This window comes from Kwoniella dendrophila, chromosome 2 (genome assembly GCF_036810415.1).
Source record: "Kwoniella dendrophila CBS 6074 chromosome 2, complete sequence".
Lineage (NCBI taxonomy): Eukaryota > Fungi > Basidiomycota > Tremellomycetes > Tremellales > Cryptococcaceae > Kwoniella > Kwoniella dendrophila.
Window position 1 is genome coordinate 1333093 of NC_089477.1, and position 16084 is coordinate 1349176.

Here is a 16084-nt window from a genome sequence, read left to right on the forward strand (position 1 = left end):
CGAATTTAATCGCTTCCACGAGAGTGTTGAGCTGTTGACAGGTAAGCTCGCGAGCTAAGAGTTGAGAGGTAGATGAAGTAGTGACAATGTATCCGACGTTCCTCTCGCTGGGAGAGGAGCGATATCATGTACAAGAAAAAGGTAATCTACTACGTTTACGCGATCATGAAATGAATAACTAGCGAGAGGACTCGATGGACAGGATTGATGTTATGATGCTATTCCCGATGCCACAAGCACGTTCGTATTTATTACAAAAGTTGTAATCCCCTTTTAGTTCCGCTAGTCAGTGACTGCCTTTGGATCTGTAATGTTCTGGTAGTTTGTTTGTTTAACCGTTTATCATTTTAGTTACCTCCACTTTGGCGGTTTAAGATGTTCCCCTATGACGATAGATGTCATATCTAGACCGTATGGGGTTTGAGCATGAATAAGCGGAACAGGAATGTCAATATATATAAAGACTGCTACGTCCAATCCACAGTCCTTACGATACACTCTCAGCTAAGAAATTCTTATCCTATACTTAACACCACAGAAATGGTCAAATTCATAATCATTGGAGGTGGTGGGAAAGTAGCCCAATACTTTACAAAGCAAGCTGTTGAAGAAGGACATGAAGTTCATTCCGTGATCAGAAATGATGGGCAGTGAGTGCATTGACATCCCATGTCTGGTAGACAGAGATAGTTAAACACACTGAATGTTTATAATGTAGCTCTGACGAATTGAAAAAAATAGGAGCTAAAATACATATATTATCACTCGAAGATGCTTCAGTACCTGATTTCACATCATTGTTTACTGAAGTTAATCCTGATGTAGTTGTATTTGCAGCTGGTGCAGGAGGTAAAGAACCTGGACCTGATGTTATAGATTATCAAGGTGCAGTCAAGATATTTGACGCAATGGAATCATCAAATAAGAAAAGATTGATTTTAGTTGGTGCTGTAGATGTAAGAACTAGAGATAAAGGTTGGCCAGATTGGTATAATGATGAAGATAAAAGTACATCAGATAGAGTATGGAAAGCTATTCCTACTTGTGAGTCAATACCGTTCGAAAATAATTTACTCCAGCGTACTTCATCAATACACGCCGGACTTAATGAATAATGTTTTTTCAATCGCTCAGATCTCGATGCCAAATTAAAGGCTGAAATTGAACTGCATAAACGTAAACAAATTCAGTTTACAGTTGTTCGTCCTGGTGGTTTAACACTTGATTCCGCTGGTCAAGTACAGCTTGGTAAGACTCATTTGAAGCAGACCAGGTAAGTTTCACCACTCTTATCGATTTCATCGGCTAAAGAGAACACACACTAATTATGGATGAGTACATTTAGTCGAGAGCTCGTTGGTAAAGTCATTTTAGCTATAGCCACAAGAAAAGGTTTAGAGGGCCTAACAATTGACGTAATGGATGGAGAAGGTTCTATAGAAGATGAATTGACTAACGTGGTTGACAATGAGATCGATGCCTGGACAGGTTAGACCATGGCTGTTCATGTTGTCTGACGGTTCCCTGATCAAGACAAGAACGATGATGGTGAACTGAATAGGACCTAGGTCGGTGTGAAATTGATAGTATGTACAGTACATGTAAAATACAGAAATTATGAATGCAGGGTATCTATTCAAGGTATAATGCTTTTTGAGCATGATTGTCCAATAGACAGGGTAGTTGATCTTCCAGATCCTTTCTTCTATAAAAACGTTGGTTCTCTATGCGTTCATACTAGACATAAGAGTCTGCAGTTTTGTATCGAACAGAGCAGAATTTATTGGCATTTCAGGTGTGTGAAATGGATTCTTCATCACCGCATCTGAATCTATTGATAGTAACCAGATTTTAGCCATTTCCAGAAAGAACCCTACGATTGTTCCATAAGCGTATTAAACCTACATATCTCATATATCCTCCTCATTAATTCCTCTAAGCCTGATTGAGGTAATGAATGTAATACGACGAATTTTGTGCCTATTCACATATTCAGGCGGCCCATCAGTATTTCTTGTTCATATGGTACAATGTGATATCATAGCGATACCGTCTTGTCACTGATCAAGGTCCAAACGATAGTATATACTAGTTATACCGCCAGCAGATCAGAGTTTGATTACTTACCGGTCGGTGTCAAAAAGACTTTACCACCCCATCCTTCAGCTTCAAAACTTTCTAACCCACCTGTAGGCGTACCAGGTATAGGAGCTGGATCCAACTTCGCCGTTATAGCATGTATACCGTGTAGTATACCTGCTAACGTCAATATCGTATTTACTGGTTGAGGAGGAAGAACATCTGAAAATTAGAGGGTATATAAGCGGTTACTCTGATTGATACATTGATGAAGAAGAAGTGGTATAGGTGAGGTATGCAGACGGTAGGTATAGCGGCATTGGAGCTTACCACTATAAGACCTCGAAAAGACCAAACCCCCAGCTTTGGATATTACCCATAATCCGTGTATTGTCATATTCGAGATAGGCTGATAAGATGATCAATAGATCTTATGGTTATTGTTGTTATGAGGCGCGACTGAAACTTCGAGATTGTTAACGGTTGATGTTATGTTTCGGTTTGATATATCCGTCTTCCAGATATTGTTTTCGAGTTTCTGGTCTCCCTTTTCGTGTGTAATTTCCAGATCATAAAGTAGCTTCATGCTAAGAGGAATCATGCATGATTTCGTTTCAACACCTTATAATGACCAATGGTGTCCTCGAACATGGACGCGACTTTAGGCGGATATGGCCGCTCGTATTATCATCATTCATTCGGCTATTGACAACGTCACCGAGAGTGAAATTAAGAAGTAGGATGAAGATAAAATGATGCAGAGCGTTGGATCAGAAAGTGACTTTACATCTCGTTCCCTCATACTACTTTCTTAAGAAGGCAGGAGGGCAAAAAAGCTAGGACGATAAGAACGGCCTAGTGGTTATAGCGGTCTATCATGTTGGATTTACCTGTTATACCACCTCATCTACTTTCGAGTATACCGACATCAGCGATCCCAATTTCACCTCCTGACCTTTCAAACACATCTTCGACAACAAGTACGCGTAACAGGGATGTCAAAGCCAAAAGCAATATACCTAGCTTTCCACCTTCTTCTGGCATGAATGCTGGGACAACAAGCGGAGCAACTAGGAAATCAAGTTCAACATCAATGTCATTATCGTCGAATGTATCAGATTTACTACTATCAAGTTTGCTACCGCCAAATTTGCCCAAGTTGCCTGCTTCTGTCAATACATCTGCTTCAGCTCACAAGAAAGGTCGCAATCAAGGCGTACCTAGAGAATTAACTACTCAGAGGGAAAACTTTAGTTTGCCGCTGGTCAGTAACAATTTTAGAAGGTTTGTAACTAGGGTGAGTCAATTTTTTCCAGCTCATATCCGTATCTCAGGATTATATGGAATACAACAAATAGTGTGCAGCGGATCTTGCAGTCTAGAACTATTTGAGCATGTTGTGGTTGAGTCCTTCGCTGATCTATTATATCAATATTCTGTAGGTAGGCCCAATTTTCTGGTTAATGGATAGAGTTGAAGAAGTTTTATTTTGGAGGAAACCTATTTGGACATGGGCTTATATGATGGTATGGACTTTTATATGTAAGCTTAATGGTATCCGTTCTTGACGTGGTGATTCTATGTGACTCGGCTAGGTCTATAAGCTGATATCCTTGTGGCATAGGCTTTCAACCTCGAGCTTTACTAATACTTCCATCCTTAGTACTCATATTGATTCTTTTACATATACATGAAAAGAATTTACCATTAGAATCGTTGTTAGGCATATCTATACCTGCTTCAACCATAACAGATCGTAAATATGTACCACCTTCACCTGACCCTTCAAAGCCTAGCGTCAGTGCAAGTAGTGCGTCAAATACGAATCATGGATCTACAGGAAGTTATAGTACGACAAAGGACTCCGAAGGTGAAACGATAGAAAAAATTGTTGTTCCTCCGAAAGAAACTGAAAGTAGTGTTGATGTTTATATGAATATACAAGCTATTCAAAATTTAATGGGCTTAGTGTGAGTCAGGCTATACAGAGCTGAATAGCACTTTTTATTTTCACCTGACATGTGACGTACTGATATACATAAACACTTTCATAGCTCCGATGGTTACGACGTTATAGCACCAAGATTATCAACTTTCCAATCACCTAATCAACCAATTTCACCTTCCACTTTACCTATAACTTTCACCCATTTAATACTGGTAGCTTTACCAGCCACTCTACTACTTCCTTTAACACCTTCATACCTAATTCCCTATATTCTATTACCGCTAGGTATAGCACCCCCATTATTATTCCATCCAAATTTAACCCCATTCATACTTTCATTGCCATCTCATCCGATTACCAAGAAAATTCGATCATATATTGAAGAATTCTTACTAGATGATAAACTATCTGATGAAATAGGTAGAAGTAAAATATCTAAAGTTGAGGTATGGGAAAATGAAAGATTAGATCCTAAATTATCTATTGGTACCACAACATCAAATTCTTCTTCTTCTTCTTCTTCTTCAAATTCAACTTTAGGTGGTTCTTTGAGTAATAACATTATACCTCTAGGTAGTTGGTCATCGAAAAATTTAAGAGCAAGTGATAAATCACCTTGGATAAAAGTTTCAAACGAAAATACAAAATGGAATTCAATTGAAGATAATTTACCTTTACCTTCTTCTTCCTCTTCAACATCAACAGAAAATACAAATACAGATGAGAAAGATAAACAAGCTAAAATGATTTTGGCTTTGAAGACAGGTTGGGAGTATATTCCAAATGAAGATTGGAGAATTAATTTAGTTGGTTTATGGAGTGATAAAGGTGTGGATGACGGTAAGTCTATTTTATGTATCCTCAGTAGGAGTATAAGCTAGGATCTGGGAACTGACCATGTATTATATCTTTGAAATCGAAATAGAGGGATGGCAATATACAGATGATTCATGGCAGGTAAGTAATCGCCGATAAACTTCGGTTAAGGACTCGGCTGACACATGTGGTTGACCATATTGATTTCAGAATCCCGCTCCTACACCGTACACAGAAGCTGAGACACCTCTTACAGATAAGAACGGCAATGTAACGGTGGGAACAATGCCTGGATTAGCTTTGAGACGAACTACTAGGAGAAGAAGATGGTGGAGAAGGGTTTACGAAGTTTCTAATGAAGTGTAGGTAAATTATTTTTTCCCAAATGAATTGAAATGATGTCGTCAAAGATCATGCTGTTATTGGTGAAAGTTGTATATATAGTTTAATACATGCATATTTTCGTTATCCTTTTGTCCCTTGTTCGTGGGGTTTTATCTTTTCAGACATGATATGAATTTTATGATCGTTAAAAGTTCATGGTTTAAGGTTTAAGATTGTAATATCGAATTGCCATCAATAAGGAAAGAGCGGCGACTAGTTTGAAGATCGACATGATATCAGCAAGCCATAGAGTGATAGTGAAAAATCGATAAAGAGGACGAGGACATAGAGAGGAGAAAAGTCACTAACCTAATCCAGCTGGCATGAATTTTCTACCTTGATAAAATCTATATCCCATCAATATTAATAAGGTGGATGCCGTTGCTATAAACAAAACAATTAATCAAATTATTTAGCCTGTGTACTTCCGGTTCTATCCGTTTTATATCAGAAGATCGTATATAGGTTATATCTCGAGCCAAATGTTACATGAAGATTTTGATCACTTACCTAAAGAAGGTATAACATCTGCTGAATTTTGTGAAACTCGCTATATATCGGTAAACGTAAATGCAGCACGAACAAGAAGGAATTACGAGATCAGTGGATTATTTCGCTATATCATATATCGCAGGTATAATAACGCTGTGTATACATAAGCATACATATAGATGAAATGTTGACTTACACTGGCACCATAAGCAGCTAAAAGAGAAGAACCACAGCCAGCACTATTGGATATGCAGCAGTACAATTGTCAATATCGGATCCCAGTTTCTCTTTCATTATTAATCAGATCAAAGATGCACGATCGTCATTCAATGAATGAGTCATTCCACTCATGAGCAACCTCATCCTTGGGATAAAATGGTTATCACATTCAAGCAGGAGATTGACGTACACAAGTGATATCTTTGAACCTCTCTTCAATCCACCCATTATACCTCCCACAGCTAACAAAGTTGCATAAGCATAACCCAAGTAGTCTGTTGTATCTCCGATAGGTGCCATTTTCACTGTAGTTGATATGTGAGCAAGTGAGGTATTTGAGCGTCGAAGACCATATTATACAAGTTCAAACAAGTTAAGATACACTGAAAGACATGTTATGCGAATGATCAGGTTCGAGTTAGCCGGAATATGGTTGTTGTTAGGTATGACGGTAATTTTTTCCGGCTCAAAGTTTCATAGATAAGGTTTGAATGTAAGATTTTAGATTTTGATTTGCAATTATGCAGCAAGTATACACACATATTTTGCGATCTTTATCTCGTAGAATTAAAAATACTTGTTCCAGCTTGATGGTTAGCACATAGATTGTCATATGAGACGAAGGAACATTATGAATATTGCGATCTGTAATCTAGAGAAAGTCTATATGCATGATTATACCAGAAGAGAATAGAGAACAGAGAACAAACAGCTATGCCTAGCTACGATTATTCTTTCGATATGACTATGAGAATTATTGCTGGATAATATGGTGAATCTAGTAATTTTGAACGAAACCGATAGGTGTACCATCAAGAGAGACGATTATGCCCATCTACCAAGTAAAGCCATTAAACCTGAACCCAATAACATGCAAATGAAGATGTAAGCCATTCTTGAGTTCTTTGATTTCATCATTCTTGGGTTGAGTAAGATTTCATGGGCCATAAGCTCAACGAGACCTATAAGATAACAAGCTTGATGTCAGGATTCAATGTTCACCATTTACAGGTGAGTTAGATGAGAACTTACCAGTGTATAAAAGGATACCAGCTGAAGTAGCATCTAAGATACCTGAAACGATGTTGGCGGTAGCACCGTTACCATTGTAACTGTTCCTGGCACCGATACCGATGGCAACACCGACAGGAGTACAGATTGAGTAGAAGAGAGCAGCACCCCATCGAGCGTAGTTGAGACTCTTGGGTATGTTGAGGGAGGCCAATCGGGAACCAAGACCTAAACCTTCGAACATTTCTACATATGAAGTCCGGTGATTAGCAAGCAGATCAGAACATGACAGCTGATTGTGCTAAAGCTAAAAACAACTTACGGTGGAAAATGATGACGATAAACAAGGTGATGAATTCGTCAGTTGTACCAAGGGTAAGACCAATAATAACGCTATGCGGGACCAAGGTTGTCAATATGATCCTAGTGACCTCACAGTCGAGGGGGTTCAACTTACGAATGCAACACAACACCAAATTCAAGTACACCCACAGCAACTAATTGTGCTTGAGCTTCGGCTCTACTTGGTAGTTGATTGACAGTATCAATATCCGAACCAGATTCAGCATCTAGTTTTCTCTTTTCTGACATAGCTTGTAATTGCGCATCGGTTTCGCCATGAGGATGAGAGTGGGATATAGATGGGTGAATGTGATGTCTATCAGCTGGAGCAGATGTATCAACTGAAAGTGGTGGATCTTGAGCATGGTCGTGTGCGTGCGCATCAGTTTCATCATGAGCATGAGCACCTAAATCAAATCATGAAACATGAATTAGTACGACTCTTGTCTTGCTTTCATGGGAAAAAAACTCAAAACTCACTGTAGTTCATACCAAGTTTCTCTAATCGTTTGGTACCGATTCTGTAGGCAGCAACTTCAGCAAAGAAGATACCGTAAACAGCAGCCATAGCAATTGCTGGTGCCCAATCCTACAAAATATGAACCGTTATAAGCAAAGTTTATTTGGCACGATAAGGGATGATGGTGGATACCTACATATTCAGTCCATGCACCAGTCAAACATTCTGAAGTCAATTCATCCCACGCAGGTGCTAGCAGATGTATGAAAGCAGTTGCAATGATAACACCTGACCCAAAGTATTTTGCAAAGCTATGTATAACGAATTCGTCAGTGGGAGCTATAGAAAAGTGAGATTATTCTGAATACTCACTCAAATACTGGTGTAGGTACTAAAGATGAATGTCTAAATAATATAGGTGTCAGAGTACCTGCTAATGAAGTAACTAAGATAATGAAGATTGCCCCAATTCTTAAACCTCTATGTTCATCTGAATTTGACATAGCACATGGATCATCCTCAGTCATGTCTGGCATGTTATCTCCACCGTTATCAATGTCGGCCATTTTGATGATTAACTATTTATTGGTTGTGTAATTGTATGATTGGGTGGATGAGTTGTCGAATCGAAGCAAAGTTTATGCTGCCTTCCAAACCTCTTTTTTGTTGATTTTGTTGAAACAAATTGAAAGGGAAACGGAGATATGGTAAAGTTCAATTCGTAAGAGAAATGTGATGTATAAATAAAGAATTGAAGATGTTGGAGCCAAGAAACGAGATGGGTTATTTTTGGAATGAGATGTGCATCAAATTTATCTTTCTTGATTGCATCTTCAAACTAAAGAAGAGGTCCAAGTCTAAGTCAAGTACCGTAAACGTGATGGAAAAGAGGAACATACAAAAGGTAGAAAAACAGGGTAATCCGTTACTGAAAAATGAGGATTGAGAGATCTCCATTACCTCTCGGGTCCTCACTCTCTTACCGTACATACCATCACCAAGTAGTTTCCCTTATCCGGAAATAAAATTTCCACGATCAAATCATATCAATCAGAAATGACAACATGAAATAACCGTTCAAGTCCTCTTTTTTTCTCCTATCTAGAATGAAGTGGTTGATAACACCATACCCCTACCTTGTGAATTGATTTTAACGATGTTGAGTACTTGTAAGGTACTTTTATACGTTTGTGGCTTAATAGAACATCAGTATTTATATTTTTACACTCATTAGATGGGTTATATCTTGAGGGAGATTAAGCGATTTTCCGAATTTTTAGAGATGTTAGGGTTAAAATAGAACAAAAATATGTTTCTTTCATCATCATGATGCTTAAGGTATGCTTTGCGCAGGAGTTTGGAATGTCAAGGTCATCAAATTGAGGACGTAGTATATATTCGGAATTATGTCTCAATATATCGTGTCCAGAGAACTCTCGTTTACTGGACCATCAACAAGCTAAGCTGTGGGAATGACCTTTAAACCACATTCTTTCGGGTTTGGCTAATACTAGTCCGATTTGATGGCTTGAAGCAAATAAACATCAAGTGTGAAGCGCAAACAGCGTCTATATATCGATTTTACATACGTTTATCTGGAATCACCACATGAATTCAACTTCTATGGAAGAGGGAAATTCCAAATTTTTCTGATCCCTTTTCTATCGAGATCTTTGAGGTACTCCCGTTAAATCCGTAAGCACTACTAATTATTGCAGGCCATACGAGAACAGTCTTGTAAGAGGTTTATAATGCACGTCCGCATGTGGTTTAGCTGGTGTTCTCGCAACAACATCATATCTTATTTGGTAACTTGGGCAATAGGGTGGAACCGAACCATATGTTCAGGTACAATTGTTTTCATTTCCATGGTATTAGCCAATCAACGTCAATGGGTATGATCACATACAGTCGCATATAGAAGTAGTGTTGGAAAAACTGCTGCTGTCGTAACAAGAAAATTTGCAGGATATCCAGCTGCAATTAGACCTCACTTCGCTTGACGCTTGATTTTTACGTTCTCCTCATTATTCTTCTATATCCTTGTCCATCATTCATTTGGACTTCGACAACTACTACCACTTTTGACACTTGCTATTTTGGCAACCAAACATCATGTCGTAGAGCGCCATACATTGTAATTACTTCATGCCCGAAACTTATTGCGCATCGACAGGTATCGTAGAATGTGCATAGTCGAGATATGAACAACAGAATTTGAATTATTGCAAGTAACAGAACAAAACAGGATACCTACCGAAAATAACAAAGAAGACATTCTGTGATCGTTAAAACCATATAAGATATCACTGAGGTTAAGGTAATAAGAAAATATGAAAAAACATAAGCGGAAAACATGTAAAAAGTCCGTTATTCGTGATGAAATTCAACATCGTCCGAGTTGTAGTAAGTAAGAAAAGTATAACTTGATTTCAAATCTAAATTCCAACAGACTATCGTGCGAGAACAGCGAAGCATTTGATGGAGGTAGGTCGTATTGTAGAGTTTCAAATACCAATGATATACCATATCATGTTAAATGGATGTTGCTACTGCTTTGGGTTCAGATGAAGGTTTCGTGACAAAGTAAGCTACCAATGCAACGACGAGAATAATCAACTATGATATTGGAAAAGATATGTCGATGTCAGCTGATGCAATGAAAGGGATACTACAAAAACAGATCACCGAAGGTCTTGAATAACAATGGTGAGTCGAAGAAGTTGACGTACAATTACTAGGAAAACCCAGATCATCTTCTTGATTCTACCATTTCTCTCTTGGGCCTTTGAAAGCCATGCACTATTGTAGATTAAGAATGATATTGTTAGTCTCTCGGAAATGTCAATTGACTAAGGCTGATCAAGCCAAGGAAAAGAGTGATTGTCGATTGTGACGAAAAAAAGCCACTTACCTCTCTTTACCACTTTCTTTATTTGCTGCTCTTTCCTGTTCATCTAGCTTAACATGTCCCTCAAACCTTTTCCAAAAATCCATTCCACTTGCTAAAAAAGCCGATTTAGTTTGCGATTTACCATTTAAACCTGATCTACCAGGTTTATCACGTCTAGTTGAAAAAGGTGATATTAATTCTTCTTGACCTTCTCTAAATAATGCTTTCTTTTCAGCCATTACATCAAATCCTCTAATTGAGCCATTTGATGATGAACCACCTCTACCATGACGTGAAGGAGAAGCAAAAGGTGAAGAAGGTGGTGATAAAGATGAAAATACAGGTTTAGGTGGTGCAGCTAATAAAGGTGATATTGGTGAAGAAGGTGGTGGTAACATTATTGTTCTAGGTGGTGATAATCCACCATTAGAAGTATCTATTCTAGGTATAGATTTATTTCCAGGTTGAGGATGATAGTTAGAAGGAGAAGTATTTGATCTATTTGGAGATGGTGATGTTCTGGTGGATCCGTTTGGTCCGTCAGATTGACTTCTTATAGGTCCATTTGGTCTTTGTGGATTATGAGAAGGTGGTTGAGGATATCCTTTACCATGGCCTTGATCAGGTTGTAAAGTAGGTTCAGGAAATTCAACTACGGTTAAAGGTCTAACTCTACCTGATTCGTCTGATTGCCATGAACCATTTCCAATTCGCTTAGCAGGTGATACAGGTGGTTCTATAATCTCATCGTCATAATCATCATCATTATCGTTATCATTATTATCCCAATCATCCAATTCACCAGCTTGACTTTTGATTTTGGCTTCTAAAGCATCTTTATGTGCTTTAGCTTGAGCTTTGCTGACTGATACACTTATCGCTCTACTTGATCTGGATCTTACAACAGGTTGGATAGTTATTGTGCCATTATCGTTTTTACTATTTGGTTCATTTGAATTAATTGGTGGAATTGAGATTTCTTCGTTATCGGAATCGTAGTCTGAATCGTATGGTGTAGAAAAAAATGCTCCAATAGCTTGAACACCTGAATCTCTTGGTCTGCTATCATGGTCATTTGTTTTTCTAGGTATAACTAAAGGTGGTGTACATGCTCCATTGTTATTTTCCGCAGAAGATCCATATAAAGGTGAAGGTACAGATCTTGGTGTAGGCAACATTTCCCGATTGTCCATTGATGGTATAGATGAGATTGAATGCATATTAGCGACGTGTGATCTTGACATCCTTTTTGAGCTTTCTTGGTCGAATATTAGCAAGTTGATTTAATGAATTATAGAGAATTATGCAAATTTGTTTTTGGTATAAATGGTGAACTGAACTACGTCGTTGAAAGGATATATAAAGGTATACTATGTGAATAGAACGTAAAAGAGCGTGAGTATTACTAAAGAGCGTGAGGTTGCTATATTAGCAGAAGTGATATCGTGTGGAGGATGAACGAAGATGAGACCAAGGAAAGTAAAACCAAGAACCTATGTAGAGAACATGAGAAAAGAGGTAGATTTAATTGAGAAAAGATGCAAGAATGAAGGGGGTCAGTCGATTTCGTTAAAAATCGTGGTTTCTGTATATTCAAAGGTCGATGCTATGTGAAAGATCAGCATTGACAACTTCTGAAACGGTTGAGCAGATGAGTTTATCCATGTTATTAACGCTTAAACCTCTTTGCTTACACTTGTTGTCTTGACTATCCGTACATACACCCTGGTTGTTAACCAACTTGAGCTACGGAAACTGAGCAATGTACATTATTATACCTTAAAGGGTCTAAGGTAGATAAGTTCATTTGGAGAAAAGCTGTTTTAACAGCAAAAGACTGCTTTAGCTGTACTCGTACAGTACATTATATCACAGATTCAAAATACAACATACAATAGCGTATTTTTGGTTGTTCTAGTATGAATTTGATCCGGATTAATGGGTCTGTGCGTCATCGAAAACAAAGCTAAAAGCGGGAGCACGAGCCTACCATTAATACGAACCCCTGAAAAATCACAGGGAATGGTAACGTTTCATCTTTTCTATTGTACTACTACGGTAATGCTTCAGCGGGATAGCAATTCAGCGGACAGTCAACTAAAAGGATGATGTGAAGGTATTCGTTATCTGATCTTGTTGAGTAATTGTGGGAGACAATTTCAAAGTTGAATTTGAGTTGTGTTTTGCTGAATTGAAAAGATAAGGTAGAGAACATGCAATGGAAGAATGGAACTAATCTAGATTGCCTACATTCTGGCGGAGAGAACCGAGCGTGGGTGGAAGTGGGTAGCTTCGTTCAGACCTTACAGTGGCGTTTTTCACGGAACTGAAAATCGTCGTTCTCTTCCTCCAATGCCCAATTACAAATAAATGTCTCAAGTCTTGAGATCAAAGTTTCCTCACTTGTGGTCAGTCACAGAACAGGTCCTCGTATGCAGACGGCCACCTAGGTGAGGCGAAATCTGGTAACGCTTTGATTACAGGATGGAAGATGTATACAAATGTAGTGGATAATTCGTCGGGCCATGTGCCATCTTATGGCTTTTTTGCCGTAACTATTATAATAGGTATACTCTTCTTCGACGTCGAAGATCTGTCAGTGTCCTGTTATTTTTTGAATACGGTAATAAGTGTGCTTGTGCCAGTAAGGTTCTTCCATCTGCATGTCAGCCCTACAAAGAATATCATCTTAAAATAGAAAGGTATTGGGAAGGCGCTCTTTTAGGATAGATGATCATAGAGAAACACAACATACATTGCTTGTTCTCCACAAAAAGTATACATGAGTCAAGATCCAAATATCGGAATCATGTAAGAACCATTTACAGTAGGCTAAAATACTGATGTTAGGGACGTGTCAAGTGCAAATATACTTGCTACATATCTCATTTGCCTTGAAATTCTCGGTAAGCACAATTTTTCTTTTGCGATCTTGTGCATGTAGGCGTCCCACATGTAAGTGTCCCACCCTTTCACGTTAGCAATAGTCTTGTTGCCTTTAATTGATATTCTGGGCTTATCACCAGCTTATCTTGTCTTAGCGTTATACAACAGCTGTACAGCAGAGCCGTTGATTGACTAAGTACTTGGATGTTTGATGATAAATCCCGACTTAGTCGAGCTCCGAATTACCCCCACACCTAAAAAGTGGGTTCAGTAACACTCAATTCCGTAACTTTAACCCCCCGTGATCATAGATTGAATGTGGGTTTACATTTGTTAATTATATAAATATGAACTTATACAGCCGTTTTCAAGCGATTTAATCTTTGTCATCAGACTATCATTCAATATAATCAGAGAGATAGCTTGAACCCATTCGCCTTCTCGCTGATGATCAACATCAGGTCCAAGCTTTCGGTCCGCCGGAGAGATGACACAGTGAACGGTGATTGATAACGGGGCGGAGATCACTTCAATCTATCAAGGAGGAACCTGATAACGGTTATCCACGGATCGTTTTGTATGTGGGTGAATTGATAAAGAACCATACTGCTCGAGTACTGTATGTCAATATGCAATATCGTATCATCAAGTGGGATAAGCCGGTTAGTAAGCAAGTGATGGAACAGAAAGAGCTTGTTAGTGTATGTACAATATATATATAGGAATGAATAACCTCGATGTTCTTCGATTAATGGTCTATCTGTCTGTACCTTCAGGTAATCTCACTCATCTACCTTTCTCTAGCAAAAACAATCAGTTTATATACTAAAGCAGTAAGAAGATGTCCCATCAAATCACTGTACATCACTTAAATAGTTCAAGATCTGAAAGATTGTGTGAGTATGGCGAAATCATTTTTTTGTTTTTCATTTGTTATTCTCCATTATCCTCAAAAAGATGTATACTAAATATCAATATCGACCATTTTTTTCTTCAACTAATCAGTTTGGGTCTTGGAAGAATTAGGATTACCTTATAATGTTAAAGTACATTTTAGAACTGAAACAAATTCTTCACCAAAATCATTGTTGGATATTTCACCTACTGGAAAATCACCTTGTTTAGAATTAGATGGAGAGATTTTAACTGAATCAAGTTTTATTGTACATAAATTATTAAATTTACCAGATGTTAAAGATAAATCAAATACAGTTAACTTGATAGAAACTGAACAAGATAATTTTTGGTCACATTATGCAGAAGCTTCAATGTTAAATTTAATGCAATCAACTGCAATTATCAAAGTAATGTCAACAACTTGGATTCAAGGTAAAACTGATGATGAAAATGGTAACAATCTGAATGAAGGAAATAAAAAAGCAGTTCAAGATTTTACATCTTATTTGACTGTAAGTTATCTTGATTATTCATCAAATTGAGAATACAGGTAAATAGATATATAGATAGATATATAGAAGGTGAAGGTCAACGGGAAAGCAATGAAGCGCTAACTTCCAACGTGTAGGGTAAAGTTATTGGTTCACAGCTTCAACAATCAATCAATTTTGTAAGTCTCATTAATATGTTTCGACTATGATAAGCTTATACATAATTGTTCTCATCTATGTAGGCCGAGAAATTCCTCACCAAGGAAAATTCAACTGGTTGGTTCTCTGGAACTGAAAATCCTGGAGAAGGTGATGTAAGTTGTTTCCTTTATACTTTGTTACTTTTTACGATATTTTACGACACCTTGGTATTCCCCTTTCCTATGAATCAGATTTTCGAATCACATCAAGCTAAGACTGCTCGTTTTGTTATAGTTCTTGATGTTTTTCGCCATCAACGCTTTCGTTGCAGGTAAAGCAAAAGGTGTTTTCCAAATTGGTGAAGGATTTAAAGGATGGCATAAAAGAGTAATGGAAAGGTGAGTTATCATATTTCATTTCTTGGTGAAAATGTAGCTATTAAAAACGATGAAAGGATTGATTACCATGGTATACTTGGTTCCCGATTGAGTCTTTAAGCTGATCCTTGCTACGACGACTTTCCGCGTAGACCCGCTGCTCAAAAGGCTGTCAAGAGGGAACAGGATGAATTAGCTAAAGCTCAATCTGCTTAAAAACGCAATTCACACTATCAATTCAGCTATCTTTCATATTTTTGGCACAGCCTTCTTAAGGCAATCGTGGAAGAAACAGAGAAATAAATGTATATACTTTGTACATAGACACATGTATGCAACGATTACGCAGTCAGAGACCTGATACGTGAAGTACAACATCTCTTTGTCCTTTGTCTGTATGGTGTGACTTGTACAATTATCGCAAACCAATGCAGTAATCTCCCCAAATGAGGCGAGACAAACATTGTGATAGTGCATATGACTGTCACAATAGCTTCTGTGCATCCTGATTGACAGTGCAACTCATCAGACTAAGCCATCTAAAATATTGGTGTGAAGACCACCGAACTAAACAGACAGCAGCAAAGGTACACTACTGCAAACTGTATGCTCCGCCAGTTCCATGCATCGTTTTATCTGATAAGACTA

At 38.0% G+C, this 16084-nt stretch overlaps 7 protein-coding genes across 7 annotated transcripts; 3 read left to right on the forward strand and 4 right to left on the reverse strand.

The window, feature by feature from the left end:
* Positions 1-540: 540 nt before the first annotated feature.
* On the forward strand, positions 541-1493 carry L201_001905 (uncharacterized protein; the record flags this gene model as incomplete). The annotated part of the gene is made up of 4 exons (XM_066217688.1): positions 541-650; positions 719-1044; positions 1135-1273; positions 1346-1493. 4 exons carry the CDS (start codon positions 541-543, stop codon positions 1491-1493), a joined length of 723 nt encoding a protein of 240 aa, XP_066073785.1.
* A 231-nt stretch (positions 1494-1724) lies between these two features.
* L201_001906 (uncharacterized protein) lies at positions 1725-2476 on the reverse strand (the record flags this gene model as incomplete). The annotated part of the gene is made up of 4 exons (XM_066217689.1): positions 1725-1831; positions 1906-1980; positions 2128-2301; positions 2410-2476. The coding sequence occupies 4 exons, from the start codon at positions 2474-2476 to the stop codon at positions 1725-1727; spliced, it is 423 nt and encodes a 140-aa protein (XP_066073786.1).
* A 480-nt stretch (positions 2477-2956) lies between these two features.
* L201_001907 (uncharacterized protein) lies at positions 2957-5209 on the forward strand (the record flags this gene model as incomplete). Its single annotated transcript, XM_066217690.1, has 6 exons — positions 2957-3376; positions 3522-3621; positions 3704-4049; positions 4134-4867; positions 4953-4984; positions 5054-5209. The coding sequence occupies 6 exons, from the start codon at positions 2957-2959 to the stop codon at positions 5207-5209; spliced, it is 1788 nt and encodes a 595-aa protein (XP_066073787.1).
* A 178-nt stretch (positions 5210-5387) lies between these two features.
* On the reverse strand, positions 5388-6238 carry L201_001908 (uncharacterized protein; the record flags this gene model as incomplete). The annotated part of the gene is made up of 5 exons (XM_066217691.1): positions 5388-5440; positions 5537-5611; positions 5738-5777; positions 5916-5958; positions 6129-6238. The coding sequence occupies 5 exons, from the start codon at positions 6236-6238 to the stop codon at positions 5388-5390; spliced, it is 321 nt and encodes a 106-aa protein (XP_066073788.1).
* A 525-nt stretch (positions 6239-6763) lies between these two features.
* L201_001909 (uncharacterized protein) lies at positions 6764-8317 on the reverse strand (the record flags this gene model as incomplete). Its single annotated transcript, XM_066217692.1, has 7 exons — positions 6764-6900; positions 6971-7195; positions 7272-7342; positions 7407-7698; positions 7772-7880; positions 7948-8062; positions 8124-8317. 7 exons carry the CDS (start codon positions 8315-8317, stop codon positions 6764-6766), a joined length of 1143 nt encoding a protein of 380 aa, XP_066073789.1.
* A 1969-nt stretch (positions 8318-10286) lies between these two features.
* On the reverse strand, positions 10287-11888 carry L201_001910 (uncharacterized protein; the record flags this gene model as incomplete). Its single annotated transcript, XM_066217693.1, has 3 exons — positions 10287-10370; positions 10484-10553; positions 10666-11888. The coding sequence occupies 3 exons, from the start codon at positions 11886-11888 to the stop codon at positions 10287-10289; spliced, it is 1377 nt and encodes a 458-aa protein (XP_066073790.1).
* Positions 11889-14371: 2483 nt separating this feature from the next.
* On the forward strand, positions 14372-15652 carry L201_001911 (uncharacterized protein; the record flags this gene model as incomplete). Its single annotated transcript, XM_066217694.1, has 6 exons — positions 14372-14426; positions 14536-14939; positions 15056-15097; positions 15161-15232; positions 15354-15457; positions 15589-15652. The coding sequence occupies 6 exons, from the start codon at positions 14372-14374 to the stop codon at positions 15650-15652; spliced, it is 741 nt and encodes a 246-aa protein (XP_066073791.1).
* Between the last annotated feature and the right edge of the window lie 432 nt (positions 15653-16084).